The sequence below is a fragment of the Panthera pardus genome, unplaced genomic scaffold (assembly GCF_024362965.1).
Source record: "Panthera pardus isolate Hobbes unplaced genomic scaffold, ASM2436296v1 HiC_scaffold_8, whole genome shotgun sequence".
Lineage (NCBI taxonomy): Eukaryota > Metazoa > Chordata > Mammalia > Carnivora > Felidae > Panthera > Panthera pardus.
Window position 1 is genome coordinate 151,872,742 of NW_026527013.1, and position 20,550 is coordinate 151,893,291.

Genomic DNA, 20,550 nt, shown 5'->3' on the forward strand with positions numbered 1-20,550 from the left:
AAAGGTAACATAAGTGGAAGAATAAGAGGCGTCTAATGCATCGCTTTCCAAAATTCCAACCTGGCTTGACATCCCTATTTAGGATATTCAGACCTTAATTTCTGCTTCTCCTAAAAGTCAAGGTGCAAAGAATAATCTAAATATATATAGAGTTGTGTTTCTTGAACTAATGTTACTGCTAAGGTCATTTTTTAATTTTGATTGCTTAAAGTTTATTTCCATTAAACATACAAACGAAGGAATTCATACATTTTCCTCCTCCTGTGTCCTGCCCAATGGGCCTGGGGCACACGCCGCACCCGAACCTTCCTGCAGACTCTCCCCTTGCCCCTGAAGCCTCGTTAGGCCCTGCACCTCAAGCCAACAACACCTGAGTGAAAATTCCCTTAAGTTCTGAAGTGACCTTTTACTTTACGAGAAGTGCTGACTCCTAAGTGTAAGACTGTTTCTACGCCTACGCAGACATGAATAATTCATCTCCGAAAATAAATTTTAAAAGCAACGAGATATAATTTTAAGTGTTGAGGGAGTCCTAAATGTATTATGCCTTACATAACTGTACCAGAGGCTGCTGTCTGTGTTTACCTCTGCTAAGAGAAGAACACAGGTGCCATCCGCCCCCCACAGCTGCGGGCATGACCCTTCCTGAGGAGCCACGTTCCCAGACCAAACGCCATCACTAACACGTCTAAAAGACTCTCTGGGTTCCTTAGCTGTACTAGAACTTATTTTTAACCAGGATTGTCATTCTGACGTTTTTCTTATAACACTTGAACTGCAAACCTGTAACACTAAAGAGTCACACATTTGAAACACTCAAAACTGAATTGTAAGTCATCACTCCTTTCCAAGTTTTCTTTGAAAAAGGAAGAAGTTTGCACAGCATGATTGAATAAAATATATAAATCATATCTACGAAAATAAACACACACACACACAAGAAAATGATCAGAGGTTATTGCAATAGTAGAGTATAGAGTCTCAAATGCTGTCTCCAAAGCAGAAAGCCCTGGGTGTTAACTTTATTACTTTCTAGCATACAATCTTAGTTAAGTTTCCGAAAACTTCTTATTCTCAGTCTTGCCAACCATGGAATGGGAATAATGGCAATTGTCATCACAGTTATCGAGATGTTAAAATTGATCACAAGCCAAGGTGCTTATTAGCATAATATCAGACACATGTTATCTTTCTGGCTAAATGAAAAAACACACTTGAGTTCTTGCTGAGAGAAAGGTAAAACCTCCATTAAAGGTACCAAAACAGTACAGGGCCTGGCCTCCTGATCAGTCTTAGGATAAAGGATGAATGTCCCATGAAGAGTTTTGCCTACTTCAAGTCTCAGATCCCTTTGGGGCAGATTTTCATAGAATCTAGGGTCATGCCCTGAATTTTAGCATAACATAACTTCAGAGCTGATAGAAATCCAGGGGAACAACTGCATTTCTTTTTTTAATATTTGAAAAAGCAGAATGCAAAGAGGTTAACACTTGGTCAATGTCATACCACAAAAAGAGAGCTCCCCCTGACACCCAAAAGAGTAGAATGTTACCATGGGGGTGCTACAAAATAAGGAGGAAGACGCTCCAGTTAGAGACCTGTGTCTGTTCCTGCTGCCCCTTTTCTTTAAGGCACTAGGCCACTCTGGCCATGTGAGTGGGAATAAAACCTCAAGTGGAGAGGGGCAACTCTTGGGGGAAAGTTGCAGAGTGCAAGGAAGAAAGCCACTACCACCGGTGCTGCAGCCTGGGCTCAAGTCTGACAAGTGACAGGAGGGGAAGCTCAAGCAACACTTCCCTACCTTTCTTTGGAATTCTCAAATTGGTTTATCTGTTTTATGCAACCAACGGAGGGGGTATCATAAAAAGAAAGGAAAACATGACATTTTGACATTATTGAAGGTCAAGAAAATGGGTACTGGAAAGTTAAATCACTCAGAAGATAACCCAGAAAATGTGAGTGGGAGCAAGAGAGAAGGCCGATGTTAGCAGTTTCCTCTGCTCAGTGGTTCAGAGAGCAAACAGCTTTGCATTCCAGAAAGCCTCAAGCTAACTCTGTTGCTTCCCTTTCTGACTCTGAGATTCGGTAAATGGCATTTTTTCCTGTTCTGTGCATGTAGCAATTCTCTTGTACCCTTTTTAAAATATGAACTTTCGGATGCCTGGGTGGCTCAGTAGGTTAAGCATCTGACTCTTGATTTTACTCAGGTCATTATCTCACAGTAATGAGACTGAACACCCACTGGGTGTGGAAGTTGCTTACGATTCTCTCCCTTTCTCTCTGCCCCTCTCCTGCTCAGGTACACCCACACTTTCTCTCTCTCTCCCTCTCTCTCTCCTCCCTCTCTCTCACACACAAAACAAATTAATTAATTAATTAAAATAAATAAAATAAAATAAACTTTTAAGTTTTCTCCCTTTAATTTTTTAAAAAAAACTTTTAAATGTTTATTTATCCCTGAGAGACAGAGAGAGAAACAGAGCATAGCATGGGAGGGGCAGAGAGAGAGGGAGACACAGAATCCGAAGCAGGCTCCAGGTTCTGAGCTGTCAGTGCAGAGCCCGACTAGGGGTTCAAACTCATGAACCATGAAATCATGACCTGAGCCGAAGCTGGATGCTTAACGGACTGAACCACCTGGCGCCCCAATTTTTCTCCCTTTTAGAAGTAATGCATGTTCATCAAAATCAATCCAAAAATACAGGAAGTCAATAAAATATTATCTATAATCGTGTCACTCAGAGATAATCACCCCAGGATACAGAACAACAAAAGCATCAACAACAAATATATTCATAATTTCTTGAGTGCTTAGGCCCTTTTGCAATCCTCACAATTGGTTTGGGGTCCAGAAACCACGACCTAAAAATTACATTCTATGCAATCAGAATCGGGACAGATTTCTGCCCCAGACATGAAGCATCATTCGGGAGGCTGCAATGGTCCAGGACTACTTTTCATCCTGAGCTTCTCAAGAAGATCTGTGTGTCAGCCACCATCAACTGAATTCATTCTTAGGCAAAGTATGTATGATGGATCTTCTTGGCAACTTAGAGGTAACCCTCACAATTTACAGAGGCGTACATGTAAATTTCTACTTTGGCAATGTTTTTGCTGCTCCCTGATAGAGTCTAGTATGTAGCAGAGTGAAGTTTATACAAAAAACCAAGGAAAAGAGAAAGGGTCTAAATAAAAACAGGTCACATCTTATTTTCTAATTAAAGGTCCAATATTAAACAAACAAAATAAACAAACACATTAGATAGTGCATTAGACAAATTCATAAAAGTGTTAAAAAATTTTTTGATGTGACCAGTTGGAAGAATAGAATTGCAGCATTTTTAGAAAAGCACTTCAAAAATCATCTAGTTTGCTTTGCTGGCCAGCATGCAAATGTTAAACCACCTATGACCAGTTTGTGTTCTCATCAGTCATGAAGGTTGAAGATTCTTGGCTCTATCCTATAATAAAATTCTTAAACTCAACCCAAAAGAGAACCATAAAAAAAAAGGCATATCAAAAATATTTCTCTTTCTCTTAGTAAAACTCCCTCTCTCCTTGGAATAAAAATCAATTTACTTTCATCCTTTACCATGAAGACTTCATTTACTGAAACCAATCTTAGAATGCTGAATCATATTCAGCTTGTAGTCAAACATGACAATTCATGCTTTTTCCATGGGTCTGTGTCCAACTCTGCCTTCCCAAAGGTAACCAGCAAAGCCACACGACTTAGCAGTGGGAAGTATCTTGTTTATGTTTAAATTGTAACTGTTGTGCAAGATGGCATATGACACTTAAAATATGTTGATTGTAGTTCAAAATACAGTGATTTCTCTGCAGATTTGTTTTGCTGAGTTTAGCTATGGTACTAAACTGCAGTGGGAGAAAAAGGGATACAGTATCACAGCTCTCTGCAGTAGAGAACATCTGGTTCTGGGTGAAGTGAATATGCACACACGATTCTTTCTCCAACCCCCGCCCCCTCCCACTCCAATGAATACAGCTATAAAATCTGGCCAGAATTCATAAAGCAGCTATTTGAGGATCTGAAAAGTAAATGATAGCAGCAGACTAAAACCTGAACTTAAAATACTATCAAATGGTGGTAAGCTCTTCCTTCTTTTTCCCTGCAATAAACCCTGGTGTGGACTCCCAGGCAGCAGAAAGCTTGACATGAACACCAAATTGAGGTAGAGCAAGCCCCAGGAGAGCCCTTGAGTTCTGGGTTAAGGAAAAGGGACTCTGAATGCACAGAGAAACTCAGGGACATTTACCCTTCACCATTTTCCTACACACCAGCATTCACACTGGGCAGTGGCATTGACAAAAGCCTTCAGGTGCTTAAAATTGTAATGGAAGAGAGCTGTCCTCTCTGATAAAAGGAGCATGATCCCAAGAGCATGGGATAAACCAATTGCTTGTATTCCCTCTCTTTCTGCCATATCATTGCTTGGTCCTGCACGTTAACACAGTTGCAGGAGGTATGCAATAGAGCAAGGTAGCTAAAACTTTAGCTTTCTGGCTGAAAGACCAAAATGAGGAGCTCCAGAGAAGAGGAAAGTACCAGGATGACAAAGGAGAAGGAGGGCTCAGGAAAACAGCTCCATAAAGATGTTCATGAACTCTCAGGTTCATCTCTAGGCTGCCAATGGGTGAATCTGGCCGTCAGCATCTACACCAAAGACTTTAGGAATTAAACTACAGAACAGATCCTATAACCAAGGTCCCATAGTGGCAACTTGGTGGTACATACACCCCAGACAGATATAAACAGCACTGCAACGGCTTCGAAAACAGAATTAACATTGTAGCCACAACTCTCAGAAGGTAAGTCAGACCTTGTAGCCTGAACTCAACTGGGTCAATTGATTACTTAAATAATTAAGCTTCTTCTTTAAAGAATTGGGGGTAGGGGGGAGAAGAGAGCAAAATGGACCCAAAGTAAACAGAAAAAGAAAATAATATAGGGACATAAATCAATGAAAATGCAAATAGAAAAACAAGGGTGAAAAATCAACAAAAACAAAAGCTGATTTTTTAAAATGTTTTATCTTTGAGAGAAAGAGCACGCGCACGAGTCGGGGAGGGACAGAAAGAGGGACGTAGGGTCGGAAGCTAGCTCTGCGCTGACAGCAGTAAGCCTGGTATGGGGCTCAAACTCACAAGATATGAGATCATGACCTGCACCAAAGTCGGATGCTCAACCGACTGAGCCACCCAGGTGCCCCAAAAGCTGTAATCATCAGGACAGCATGGTATTGGCACAAAAACAGACACATAGACCAATGGAATAGAATAGGGACTCCAGAAGTGGACCCACAAAATTACGGCCAACTAATCTTTCACAAAGTAGGAAAGAGTATCCAATGGAAAAAAGATGGTCTGTTTAACTAATGGTGCTGGGAGAACTGGACAGCAATGTGCAGAAGAATGAAACTAGACCACTTTCTTACACCATTCACAAAAATAAACTCAAAATGGATAAAGGACCTGAATGTGAGACAGGAAATCATCAAAACCCTAGAGGAGAAAGCAAGGAAAAACCTCTCTGACCTCAGCCGCAGCAATTTCTTACTGGACACACCTCCAAAGGTGAGGGAATTAAAAGCAAAATGAACTATTGGGACCTCATGAAGATAAAAAGCTTCTGCACTGCCAAGGAAACAATCAACAAAACTAAAAGGCAACCGATGGAATGGGAAAAGATATATGCAAATGACATATTGGACAAAGGGCTAGTATCCAAAATCTATAAAGAACTCACCAAACTCCACACCCAAAAAACAATCCAGTGAAGAGACAGGCAGAAGACATGAATAGACACTTCTAAAGAAGATATCCTGATGGCCAACAGGCACATGAAAAGATGCTCAACGTCACTCCTCATCAGGGAAATACAAATCAAAACCACACTCAGATATCACCTCACGCCAGTCTAAGTGGCTAAAATGAACAAATCAGGAGGCTATAGATGCTGGAGAGGATGTGGAGAAATGGGAACCCTCTTGCACTGTTGGTGGGAATGCAAACTGGTGCAGCCATTCTGGAAAAGAGTGTGGAGGTTCCTCAAAAAATTAAAAATAGATCTACCTATGACCCAGCAATAGCACCGCTAGGAATTTACTGAAGGGATACAGGAGTGCTGATGCATAGGGGCACTTGTACCCCAACGGTATAGCAGCACTTTCAACAATAGCCAGATTATGGAAAGAGCCTAAATGTCCACCAACTGATGAATGGATAAAGAAACTGTCATTTATATACAAAATGGAATACTACTTGGCAATGAGAAAGAATAAAATATGGCCTTTTGTAGCAACATGGATGGAACTGGAGAGTGTTATGCTAAGTGAAATAAGTCATACAGACAAAAACAGATACCATATGTTTTCACTCTTAGGTGGATCCTGAGAAACTTAACAGAAGACCATGGGGGAGGGGAAGGGAAAAAAAAGTTAGAGAGGGAGGGAGCCAAACTATAAGAGACTCTTAAAAACTGAGAATAAACTGAGGGTTGTTGGGGAGGTGGGAGGGAGGGGAAAGTGGGTGATGGGCATTGAGGAGGGCACCTGTTGGGATGAGCACTGGGTGTTGTATGGAAACCAATTTGACAATAAATTTCATATTTTTTAAAAACTGGATCCTTTACTAAGAATGTCAAGGGGAAAAAATACAAATTACTAATTCCACGAATAAAAGGGAACTATCAATGCAGATCCCAAAGACATTAAAAGCATAAATACTACCAATAATTCTATATTTCTTAACACCTGGAATGAAATGGGTAACTCCTGAAAAACTTCAATAAACTAAAAAAAAATGAACAAAACAAACAAAAAATCCACTAAAACTCAACTACAATGAAATAGATAACCCAAGTACTCTTATAAGTCCTAGAGTAATTGAACTTACCATTAAAAAGGGTAAAAAGAAATCATGAGGACTAGATGGTTTCTTGGAAAATTCTAACATACATGTAGAGGATAAATAATTCCATTTCTCTCTAATCTTTCCCAGATGTCCTAATAAATATACTTTAACAAATAAATCTACAACAAAGAATCATACTTTATGGTGAAAAAAAGGAATGATTTCCCCTCATATAAGAAGCAAAGCAAGGATATCGACTCTATCTATTCATATTCAGTATCATACTAGCAATAATAGCTAGTGCTATTTATTATTATATTTTTATTTATTTATTATATTATTATATTTATTGTAAATAAATAAATAAATGGCATATGTATTGGGACAAAACCACTCCTATTCACAGATGACAAGAATGACTATGCAGAAAAACCCAAGGGTGCAATCTAATTCCTTGTAATAAAAAGTGATTTTAGTAAGGCCACAGGATACAAGGACAATACATGAAAATCCAATGTAGTTTTACATACTAGCAATCGTAATTGAAAACTAACACATATCTAACACAGGCACATATGCAACAAAATATATACAAGATCTGTATGTTGAAAACTATAAAACAATGATGCACAAAATAAATAAATGGAGAGACATACAGTATTCATGGATTGGAAGTCTCATCCTGGTAAAGATGTCTATATCCCCAAATTGATCTATAGATTCAACACAATAGGTAAGTTTATTCTAAAATTTATATGGAAAGGTAAAGAAACTTGAATAGCCAAGACAACTTTTAAAATAAAAAATAAAGTGAAAAAATAGCACAACTTGATTTTAAGATTTAACATAAAGATACAATAATCAAAAGAACATGGCATTGACAAAGGCACAAATATATACATCAATGGAACAGAACAGAGAGTACAGAAATTGATATCTATCCATCCATATATATCCATACCCCCCCATACATACATCCAATTGATTTTTGATAAAGATGTAAAGGAAATTCAATGAAAAAAAAATAGTCTTTTCAACAGATGATGCTAGACCCACTGAATGTTTATATGTAAAAACAAAATAAAACACTAACCTAAACCTCACATCTTATACAAAAATTAACTCAAATCATAGAACTGAATGCAAAACATAAAACTATAAAACTTCTAGAAGAAAGCAAAGGAGAAAATGTTTATGACCTAGGATTGAACCAAGAGTTCTTGAACATAATACCAAAAATACAGACATATGAAGAAATCTTTGAGAATTTGGACTCTGTAAAGAGAATGAAAAGACAAGACATGTGCCAAGAGAAAACATTTGCAAAGTACATCTGTAACAAAGGACTTGGATCCAGAATATATGGCAAAATCTCAAAAGTCAAAGGAAAAAAACAACTGGGCCCAATTTAAAAACAGGCAAAGGACTTGAGCAGATGTGTCATCAAAGAGTGTAAGATAGATGGCAAATAATGAAAAGACACTCGTGACTAAATGATTAAAATTTTAAAGTGCTGGCCATACCAAATGCTGGCAGGGATGGAGACAAACTGGAACTCTCTCTCTCATACACTGCTGGTAGAAATACAAGATCTGTACTCTAGAAAATAATTTGTCAGTTTCTTATGAAGTTAAACATACACTTACCATATGACCCAGGAATTCCCTTCCTAGGTGTTTAACCTAGAGAAATGAAAATTTATATTTACACAAAACTTGTTCATCAATGATTAGAGCAGCTTTATTCACAATTGCCTAAAACTGAAAATGACCCAGATGTCCTTCAACAAGTAGATGGGTAAATAAATGGAAACATCCATACAACAGAATACTGCTCAGCAATACAAAGGAACACACGATTAATATATGCAAAAATGTTGATAAATCTCAAAGATATTATGTCGAAATAAGCCAATTGCAAAGGGTTACATACTGTACGATCCCATTTATGTTGTAATCTCAAAAATACAAAACTATAGTGATTAGTGGTTGCCAGAGGTTGAGATGGGAGATGCGAGGATTAGACAGATTTCTTGGGTGGTAGAATGGTTCTGTATCCTGATTAGGGTGTTGGCTATATGAATCTATATCTGTCTTAAAACTCCCAACTGTATACCAAAAAAGTCTATTTCAGTGTACATTGATTTTAAATACTAAAAAATAAAAACAAATGTAATCAATACTCAGGTATTCACATGGAAATACAACCAGAATCTGTACTTGAATACTTGTCACGTGGCATTGTAATTGTACTGTAAGCAACAAACTAGGTCTATCCCTGGCATGTCCATTTCTCTAGGACAGAAACCCTAGCTTTATCATCTCTGTATCTCCAGTATAAAGAGAACTCCTGGTATTGAAAGAAAGCACTCAATATTTTTTGAAAGATGAAAAGTTGACTAAATTAGGCATAAATGGTTTACATTATTTCATTTTGGTGGAGAAGAACAAGTATAAAATGGAATTTAATAAGAAGTCACTAAAGGATTAAAGCTTTAGAAAGACATTTTACAATTACACACCTTTGTGTTATTTTTGGCATTAACTGAACAGAAGCTAGTAGTTGGAACATTTAGCATGAATATTCATGATTTCAGTGTGCATATGTGCCCTTCAGTGAGGACTTTACTATGAAGTCAATTACAAAGAATTTTTTCAATTGAGGTATTGCCCTAATAATTCATTAAGCTACATGCACAATATGTGCAGTGAAGTATTCTATTTGCTTTGGTTTTTAAAAATTTTTTAATGTTTGTTTTTGAAAGAGAGAGATAGAGCACAAGCAGAGGAGGGGCAGAGAGAGAGGGAGACACAGAATTGGAAGCAGGCTCCAGGCTCAGAGCTGTCAGTATAGAGCCCAACACGGGCCCGAACCCACAGACCATGAGATCATGACCTGAGCCGAAGTCAGACGCCCAACTGAGTCACCCAGGCACCCCAGTATGTCGTAATTCTTAATAATCCATGCATTACACTGTCACCACCATAACTTTCTTCCAACCAAAGAAAAGAGAAAAGAAAAGAAAAAGAAAAAGAAAAAGAAAAAGAAAAAGAAAAAGAAAAAGAAAAAGAAAAAGAAAAAGAAAAAGAAAAAGAAAAAGGAAAAGAAAAAGAAAAAGAAAAACAAAGTTATTAGAAAGCTAGAGAGAAAGAAAGATCATGCAAGTTGCTTTAGGAAACCAACATTTCCTACAGGAACAGTAGAAAGAGAGGCTTCTCCCCAGAAGGGATCATCTACAGAAGAGTTTTTCTCTGCAATAAATGGCTGACCAAGAGTCAAAAAAAAAAAAAAAAAAAAAAAAAAAGACAAGCTGAGAGTTCAAGATACTGGGGCCCTGAGTTTCATGAGGACTAAAGTAACATTAATATGATTATTAAACACTGCTGAAAATACATAAGAATGGGTCAAAACTGTTAACCACTGCCATAATATATAAAGACACAATACTTATTGTTGTTCTTGGTTTTTTCTCCCAAGCTCCTTGACAGTGTTTTTTTACATGTCCTTTAAAATGTTCTATTTTAATAAATTTTTATTACAGAAATATTTCAGAGACACATAAATCTAACATCTATAATACATAATATTTGATATATCATATATAGATATAAAATATTTTAGAGCCATGTTCAAGTTTTAAAGTGGCCACACATAGGCACTCTGCCTGATACACCCAACCAAAACAGGACAGTTTACCTTACTGTAGTAGTGTATGTACCTACAATAAGAAAAAAAGAGCCCCATTTAAATTATATAACTAAAACTTAAAACACGACCCAAACTTAAACTGTAATAGAAATGTGACTAATTCTACACACACCTCTATTGTCGACATTCTTGATTCTTTGAACACTATCAACAGAGCCACTGAAAATAACCACTGAACCCCATTCCTTAGACTCCAGTTTACTGAAGAAGCCTTTTGTAGAATGTAGGCTATACCCCAGAATAAGCTCCAAATTGAAAATTAGAAGTTATTTTCCTCTTTCTCTGACCACTCAATTTTATCTTCCATGAAGGCAATGTTCTACTGTGCCCACCATTAGATTCCAAGCACAAAACAGTGGACAGAGAGCAAGTATAAAGTAATGCTTTTGAAAAAAATGTATTGTAATAAGTGAATAAATAAATGTGTATCTATAAGACTAGGACTGAAGGTAAAATTACATGATTGAACTTTAGGAATCACTTTGGCATATCCCTAGACGTTAGATATTGTACAGTTCAACGTAGACATAAATTCTTTCTTTCATTCATTCTGCCAACTGACAACTCTGTTTGGTTTCAGAATACTTTGCGTTAAGATCTGTGATCAGGGCTGGGGACACGAAAATTCAAAAAGGATATGGTCAATGATCTCAAGTAGCCTAAGCCTAGTGTGCGACATATGCACACACATACAGAGCCAACATAATTAATACCAGCCTGTTACACCTTGAGAGCGGTAATGAGTATATCAACAGTGAGGTCCAATGAGAAGGTAACTAATGCAACAAGAAGCCACAGAGAATTCTTTGAAGAACCAATGATTCGACTAGGGCTTAAGAAATACATAGGATCCTCATAGAGGAAAGGAGGCAAATTATAAATCGTCGGAGGTTTGATCTTTGAAGCCAGACCATCTGAGTTTGCAACCCAGTCTACCCCTTGTTAGCTGTGTGACCTTAAGCAAGTTAGTTAACCTCTTTGTGCATCAGCTTCCTCACTACAATACCACAGGTGGCAGAGGGCTGTGGGGGGTGGGGGGGAGGGGGGGGGGGTAATTAGTTAAGTAGTTAACGTAAAGTGCCTGTAACAGTACCTGAACCTTAACAGAAGCTACGTATGTGTATGATAAATGAAAAGAAAGGGCAACAACATAAAAAAGAAGTCCCGAAGTGCTAAAAACAATTTTTGTCCCCAGAAAAAAATAAAAGCATAGAATACGTTAAGTATGAATTACTAACTATGGATAAAGTGTGTTTCGCTAACTCAGTGACAGTTTGGGGCCACTGATCTTTTACTTCAACCATGGATCCTCAACCCAAATAAGGCCCAGATGCCTGCATGCACTCAAAACTCCACACAAAATTTTAGGGGTCCATTCACAAATTAAGGTCGGCAGGCACACCTTTGACATCATCTTCAACATCATCCCTGAGCTATAGATAACAGAATGATCTGTTGCTCTCACAGACTTTCCATCAAAAATCATGCTTAGGATGGAACTTTCTACAACCTCATGCAATTTTGGCCCTAACTTATCTCATCAAAAATTTAAACCTGAACCCTTAGAGGACTGAGACAAATAGAACACAAAGAACTAGACAGCTCCGTCTCAAATCACAAAGGGGTAATGAGGACAATTAGGGTTGGCGGGTCCTTGTCTGAGTAGCAGACCTGTGAGGGAAAAGGAGGCAGGTCGTCTAACCCTGAGGAGGTGATGAGGGTGCTCGACAAGGTGTAGAAACAGACCGGCTTTGTACTCACGTGGTGAAGGAGCCAGGGGGAGCAGATACTCTCCGCAGGTCGGCAGCTGGCACCTGATGGATACTAGAGGCAGCAGGGAATGAGCAGCGAAGACAGTCAGCACAACAGCGTGGACAGACAGGGAACAAGCCAGGAGAGAGAAAGAGAGACACACAAAATTTAAACAAAAATTAAATGAGCGCGTCACCAAACAGTGAGTGAAAAGAAAAGGAAAGTCCAGCCAGCCACGGACATAATCCAAAAAGCCGGTGATAGCAATGAAGCCAACAGGACACAGGGCAAGGGCTGGCTCTACGGCAAGCCACAGACTGGAGCGCAGGGCAGGGCGCGGGCAGATGCATCCGAAGCGTGGACACTGGGCAGGGCTGCGGGCAGGAGGCATCGTGGTCCTCTCTCACTCTAGGTCATTCGAGACATCCAACGAGAGGATGCGCGCATGTGCACAAGTACACACACACACACATACACACACACAGTCACTAGAGAGGGGCGTAGGCTGGCATAGTAAACTCATCTTTGAGGAGAGTCAAGGTAAATTTAATCCTTTACCATAGTCTTCATGATTCCAAAGTCTGTAGGAAACCTGCGTCAAAGTACAACCATCTTGCAAAGAGTGGCTTGACAAAAACTTTAACGACCCTGAAGGTAACACCAAGAAAGCCTAAATTCATCACGGTGATGCCAAAATTTCACTCTACTCTTGGTAGAAGAGTGAAACAACAGACGTCCCCCTTTTCTCTCTTCTTTTATAAAAGAGAGAACCTTTGGTTGCTGTTGGAAAAGATGAAATGTAAATTTGAAGAAACTAAATAAAAAATGTGTTGTCACCTTTACATAGCCATTCTCTCTACTCTCTTAGACGATTTGAAGAGCTTCAAAGGAACTGCAGCAGACATAGCTCCCTGATCCCTGTTTTCTGCTGGGTACGCAAATTCTCGTATGAAGTCCCATGAATCAACTCCTTGTTTTCCTCAAAGGACTATCGGTTACAACCAACAATACTTTTGAGCAGCCAGGATGATGGAATCCAATCAACTGCACTGCCCAATTCAAAGTTCACCAAATGGAAATCTTGCCCCTGAATAACATGATTGCTTTTCACAGTGTAGTCTTAATTACCATTGAGCTCAGGATTATAGCCAACTTAACATCTCCTTTACACACCTGAGAAATTTGAAATTTCTAATCTCTTTCACAGGTGCCTTTCAAACAGTATAATCAAATTTATCTGGCCACCATGTTACTAGTACGTGAATATGAACCTAGATAAATCTCCTCTATTACTTTTTTTGGGAAAGATACGTATTGCAGTTCTCACTTTATAAAATGAGATATGTTTCTCTACTAGTGGGGTGGGGGGTTGACTGAACACAATGGAGCTAGCCCTTCAGTTTCTATGTAGTAATAGCAACTTGGATTATTTTTTGGGGGGGAATAATTTTCTTTTTTTGCCTAAGTGAAGATCTAATGGCATCATGAGGGCCTACTTTAACCATTTCTCATGGGAATCTGCCCCTCATCCGTGCAAACCAGATCTTAAAATTCGTATGTATCATCCATTTATTAACATCAAATGTTATCAAGACATTATCTCTATTAGTTTTAGATTCATGGGTTTTAGATTTATGTTATTTTAGAAACAATCCTGGACAAATGTTAACAGATACAGTATTAACAGAACTGATCCATGTGCCAGCCATTATTTAACACATAAACATGTCTCAGACATACTGGTAGGCCCTGAGGACCCAAAGAGGAAAACTCTAAGCAGGGTAAAGAGATAAGTCAACCAAGGACTACACTGTTATTGGTAAATGGTGTGATAAATGTAACATAGAACAGGAGTATCTAATGGCTAGAAGTAGATAGAAAAGAATTCTTAGGGAAAGTTATACTTCAGTGGAGTCTTGAACTTGAGCAAGAGTCAACAGACAAAAAGGCAGAAAGGAAGGTACTGCAAGAAAGGCATCAGAACTGCAAAAGTATGATGATGCACGAGGCAGGCCACTGCTCCAGAAGAGCAATGATCTCTGGAGCACAGGAAGAGAACGATGAAGACAATGATCACAAGGGCATGCAAAGTTAAGGAATATAAGCTTAACATTTCTAGAAAGATCCTTCCAATCAGTCTTTTGGAAAAAGTATTGTGTGAAGGGCAGGGACACTGGAGACAAGGAATTATGAGCATAGTTTAGTGATGCTGTGAAGAGGTAGCTTCTACAGCCTTTGAATAAAAGCCCTATTATACTAGCAGAGGAGGTAGGTGGTTAAAGACATGGGAAATAAATAGAAGGTAGACCTCTAAGGCCACATGGGGTGTGTAACAGTGCAGGTGATTGTGACGACTCCAGGGGCTCATTGGCTGATGAGCAGAGAAAGAAAATTACAAGCGCATTTTTAGCCTGCAGCCTGAGGTTGCTAGCGGATATCCAGCTAAAGATGTCGGCTAAGATATCTGGGTGCGAGTCTTAGCTTCTAAAGGAATGCCTGGATAGAAGACATGGATGTGAGATCTATTCACGTATAAGTCATAGATGACATCTGGGGTATAGATGTGATCTCCCAGAGAAAGGCAAACCGGTGAGGAACACCATTGCTCAAGTGGAAAAGGGAGCCAGTTGTTTAGGGAACCACAATGCCTCCTTCTCCAATATTTAGTTAACTCCCTAGCCCATCACACATGGAGGTTTCTAAACAAGTTCTCTACATATTTTTAACCAGTTTTCTTTCTTCTGAAAACCAGTTTTCTTTCTTCTAAAAGAAGACAGGCAAATGGAACAGAAGAAACAGATAATCCTAGTAAACAATGAGAAAAGGAGAAAGAAAGAAAGAAAGAAAGAAAGAAAGAAAGAAAGAAAGAGGGGGAGGGAGGGGGAGAGAGAGAAGAAGGGAGGGACGGAGGGAGTGGGGGAGGAAATAAATATCTCTCTGCCTTGGCTGCAGAAGTGAACTTGGCACAACCATGGCTGAAACACAAAAAACCTGGAGGACTCAGAAGGTTGGAGAAAACTTGTAGAAAGGTCTTATTGTCCAGACAACCCTCACACTGGAAACTCTACTTTGGAAATCCAGCAGGAAAGGTCAGATTTGAAAACAAGGGTTTCTAGTAAAACAGGCACAAGAAATCTAATTGCAGAGGGTAAGCAAGAGCAGTAAGGGAGAGCACTCGAGGCCTTAGTGAACAAGTGTGACGTGATAACTAGGTGTTTTCCTTTGAAAATGTACTATCTGGATCGATTTTCTAAAAAATATAGTGTTCTGATAGTTATTCATCCTAAGTAGTAACAAATACCTTTGTTAAGTTTTACAAGTATCCTTTTTGGAACTGAAAAGCAGGCGATTGCCATTTCACATAGATATTTCCAGAGGCCTGAGGCTGCTTACATGGACACACCACTGCCCCCTGGTGGGAAGTCATTATTTTTGAGTTGAGGTTGTTTCTTGAACACCCTCACAGCTAAATCGATGCCGTCACATCATGTGCCATATAAACTCTAAGTACAAAAAGAAAACAACTATTCATATTTGTTTTTGTATGTGAAGAAAGCGCAAATGAATTCTTAACAATACAGTGGCTGAGCAAATACAAATTCTTTCTCAGCTCAAGGGCAAGAACTATTTGAAACTAGCACCTGGAGACAATTTCACATCTGGTAAGGTTATTAAATACAGCACGGCCAGGCATGAGAATGGGAGGCCTTTGCCTGTAGATATTAAGCACTTTTAGTTTTATTATAGTTCTTAACTATATACAAGTGACCCAAAACGACCTGAGCTGCCATACTACCTCCGAAATGGCTTTTCATTTAGTTTTCCAAAGCTTTCTCCCAGACCAATGGTTCATGGATGGACTCTAACGTTTCCAGAGAGAGTACGGTCAACCACATATCATTGCTGACACCATACCTTTTTAACATACATACTTGCCAGTTGTATATTCAACCTAATTGAAGGTAAAGGCAGGGAGAAAACAAAGCCATCAGGAATGAGCGAGGGGTTTCACCAGCTGCAAAATGTAAATGAAATAAGGAATCCAACTGAACAAGTTGTCTGGATAATGATCTGAGCAAAGTGCTGAGTGACTCTGATGTTCAGAGTGACTCTGGGAAGGGAGGAAGCAGAGGAGAGAGGAGCTCTCATTCCAGCCTCAGACTTCACAGCAGATGCCAAAAATGCAAACACTTTAAGAGACCTGTCTAACGCTATTTCTCAACATATGCCATCTGAGGAAGAGAGGTGAAGTCAGGTTCTGGCAGTGAGCTACGGCACCTGTGTTATTGGCTTATTCTAGGCATTTCTGAAGACTATCATCGTGATTCCATAAATACGTGGCAAAGCAAACCCTTGCTTCACAGGCACTGCAAGAAGCCAGCCATTCAATACAAATAGGTAACCATGCATCACAGGCCACAAACAGGAGTCGCACCTTGGAGGGTCCCTCACTATGACAGAGTGATGACCCAAGGCTGAGTCTGAAAACAGCCTTACCTTGAGTTAGATTAGGCATATGGGCATTAAATATAGAAGATACTCAAAAAGGGGCCCCAAGTCCCCATCCTTCTCCATCCCAGACAGACATCTCCATCAAAAACTTAAAGGGTGCTATAAAATGAATATACTCAAAATATCTAGTTATTACCACCTTATCTCAAATCAGCTCATCAACACACCTAAGGAAAGAAAGGGTCCAAGAGGGATACATTTTATTTAGGTGTTGAATAGTGAATTAGGTTATATTTAGACAATAGGATGCCACTCAGAACAGCGAAATTGAGTTGAAGCACCAGAGGACTCAGGACCCCAAAATGGGGCATCAGGAAAGTGATAAGTCACTAACAGGCAGAAGGGAATACAACGTGGAGAGAGGTGAGCTCCAAAAATCCAGCTCTGCCAACCTCCCCACTATTGGGGAACCCAACACTCTCCAAGTGACCTGGGTAAAGAGAAGGCCAACACCATGCCTTCTTAAAACAAAATGGAACATGTTTAGGTTGATGCATTTTATGACCCTAGAATCACTCTTTAATGATTTTCTGCTGTTCCCAATAAATATACAGCAAAGTGATCAATGAAGAAGAGTGATCTATCTAGTATTCAATACAGCAATTGGTTCTACAAGAAGAGTGTGGTCACTGTGTAATAAACATGAAGAAAAATATGTGAGAGAGACCAGGGAACTGCTGTTTCTTGGACTTTGTTCCTTTCTCAACACAGTAAGACCCCTAGACCATGCACACGCCTGGCGTTCTACGATCTTTGTGTTCACAAAGGTAGGCAAGGGGCAAACTCACTCATTGAGTAAAGGCATGGATGTTCTCCTCTTGCTCTTCTGCACCATGTTGGCTTGATTCCTCAAGGAGATCCGAATCATAGCTGGGGCCAACCTACAGGGCTCCCCATCCACTTGCATGGGGATGGGTTTGTAAGTGAGCAGCACGACCTCCCGACACTGGTGTAGCCTTTCCCCATGGCCCCCAACTTGCAGGGCAGCCTGTAAATTCAAGAGTCAAAAGGAAGCTAGAAGTCAGTTCTTAAGAGTCAGGAAAGCTAGAAACCCCAAGTCCTCTATATATAACCAAAAGGCCTTTGATAAACATGTTGAAAATTACTAGCCAGGAGCGGAATGGGAAACCTTGGATAAATCACCTTAACAAAAATAAACTAAAATTTCTAAACTTTTGATGAGCTTGACCACAAATTTTCATCGATAGCCAAATTTCGGTATTAATTTAATCATGTTACTTTAACACAAAAGTTGTTCTTTGTGTTATCTAGTCAGTCCCACTGAATAACCAATATAAGGAGAAAAAAGAAAATAAAACAGATAAAGCACAGTTTAAGACAGCTTTTATACTATGTTTAAATATGTGTATATTATAATATATATTATTTAAATATAAATACATAATAGTTACATAACATATATATGTATGCATAACAGGTATACACAAACGTGCTATAAGATGTAACTATGTATTATATATTAAATATATTCATACTTAAATATGCAGCCCACCCTTGGTTAATTTGCAAACGTGTGCAGGCTTTTTTTTTTTTTTTACCTAAAACCTCCTTAAGCTACCTCCAGTCTGTATAAGATCTATAGAATGCAAAATAATATTAACTACTTGATTAAAAGCATTGTGAAAAGTATAACAGCTTTGAGGATCAAAATCAAACACAGAGTTCAGTTCACCATTGTGGCCACAGAATGGAAAGTCAATCCAACACTAAAAGCCTATTGTTGAGAAGAACAACAAATCAATAGAGCTTTCCCTCATTAGTTAAAATGTATGTGCGTATTATATATTTTATGTCATTATATTATATTATTTTTATGCTATATATTTTTATGTTATATATATTAGTGTGCGTATGTGTGTGTGTGTATGTGTGTGTGTGTGTGTGTACACACTGTACACACACACACATACATACACACACACACACACACACACACATATCTCCTTTACCCTTTTAGGGATGAATGAAAATAATACATGTTTGGTTGTAAAAGAATCCACAAAGTATACAATTTGAATACACATTGTGTATCTCCATCCAGATCAAGCTTTAGATAATTTACAAGTTCATATGTGCTCTTTCTCAGTCTTTTTATACCCTTCCCACCAACTAGTTAGTAACCAATACCCTGACTTCTATTACCATAGATTCAATTTGTTTGAAATTGAACTTCATACGAACCATACGAGATGACTCTTCTGTCTCTGGCATCTTTTTCTCATCATTATTTTTGAGTAATATATAGCAGAATGTATTTATTTACTCTTTTGCTGATAAACATTTGGTTGTTTCCAGTTTGTAGCTATTGTTGACATAAACTTTCCTGTATGAATCTCTTGGTAGATACATACTCTCTTGGCTACATACAATGAGAAGAATTGCTATGCCACTAAGTTTAGATGTATAGTTAACTTTGGCAGATACTGCTAAATAATTTTTCACTAAGGTTACATTATGCCTTTTGAGTTATCAATTTGTTTATAATAAATAGAAAAAAGGATGTTAATACTAACTTGCTCAAAATCTAAAAGATTAAAACATACAATCAACTTGTTTCCATGTGTCTCTTTTCTGTGAATGAGGGATAAACTTTGAACTGAGACTTGTGATGTCAACTTCCCCTTATTTGGTTGCCAGATATTCATATTTATCTGATGCTTTGAATTTCTTTTTTTCCATTTGCATTAATTTGAACAATAGAAACCTGATTGTCTATAAATGCAAAGAGAAAAGAAGCACAAAGGGACAAAAAGTAAAAACTGAGAAGAACTTTTCATTGATCACCTTTAATGTTAGAAGCATTCCATTGTGTACTTTGCATACAATTTTCTCAAACTGGTTGAGAAAACTAGAAAAGCAGAGCAGAATGCAGTGAGAATTTAGTATAATTCGTCTTGGCCTATCACCCAGTCCTTTGTTATTCCGCTGAAAGTTTTTCTTGGCTGTACTCAAATGCTCCACTTAAGTCAATGGATCAGAGTCACTATCTCATCTCCAGAACGTTTCCAATATATTCCCCTTGACTTCAAGTACTTGCAGCTGAGAATGTATCTCTTCATCCACTGTTCTGGAAACATCATTTTCTTCTTCTCTCTACCCTCCCCCCTCCCCCACCTTGACTAGACCTAATGACAACAAAAATGCAGGACCTTCCAGGTGAGAACTTAGTCCTCTGAGTTTCACAGAATTGAAACTGTTTCAATTCTGTTTTAAATACTTCCCAACCCCTTGGTATGTAGAAGGCATACACAGTACTGTAGAGCACTTTTAAGTCATCTTCTCAGCCTCAAAAAAAGAACACAGCAATACCACAAACATGTAAATAGCTGTCAACGGCAGTCCCGCTGATATTTCAGAATCAATCCAAGATCACTGCACAGGCACAAGGGGAATTACAGTAAAGAGCTTTTTGGAATAAAAACAGTTCTATTCCTGTTAGCACAGCCACATTATTTTTGGAACAAGTTAGAATAAAGGTAATATTTTAAATACTTATTAGAAATAGTTATATTTCAGGGTGCCTGGGCGGCTCAGTCAGTTCAGTGTCTGTCTGACTCTTAGTTTCGGCTCAGGTCACGATCTCACGATTTTGGGGGTTCGAGCTCCACATCAGGCTCTGTGCTGGCAGTGTGGAGCCTGCTTGGGATTCTCTCTCTCCCTCTCTCTCTGCCCCTCCCCCACTCA

The 20,550-nt window shown here is 38.8% G+C and overlaps 1 protein-coding gene across 12 annotated transcripts in view; it reads right to left on the reverse strand.

Moving 5' to 3' along the window:
• DGKI (diacylglycerol kinase iota) overlaps nucleotides 1–20,550 on the reverse strand; it is a 449,436-nt gene that overhangs the window by 145,988 nt on the left and 282,898 nt on the right. For 9 of the 12 annotated variants that reach the window (XM_019452873.2, XM_019452870.2, XM_019452874.2 and 6 more), the window contains 2 exons: nucleotides 17,634–17,833; nucleotides 12,343–12,405 (listed from right to left, as the gene is read on the reverse strand). In XM_019452873.2, coding sequence (XP_019308418.2) covers nucleotides 12,343–12,405; nucleotides 17,634–17,833 — 263 coding nt within the window. The remainder of the gene's footprint in view (nucleotides 1–12,342; nucleotides 12,406–17,633; nucleotides 17,834–20,550) is intronic. The other 3 variants (XM_019452868.2, XM_019452877.2, XM_019452875.2) reach the window with 1 other exon arrangement.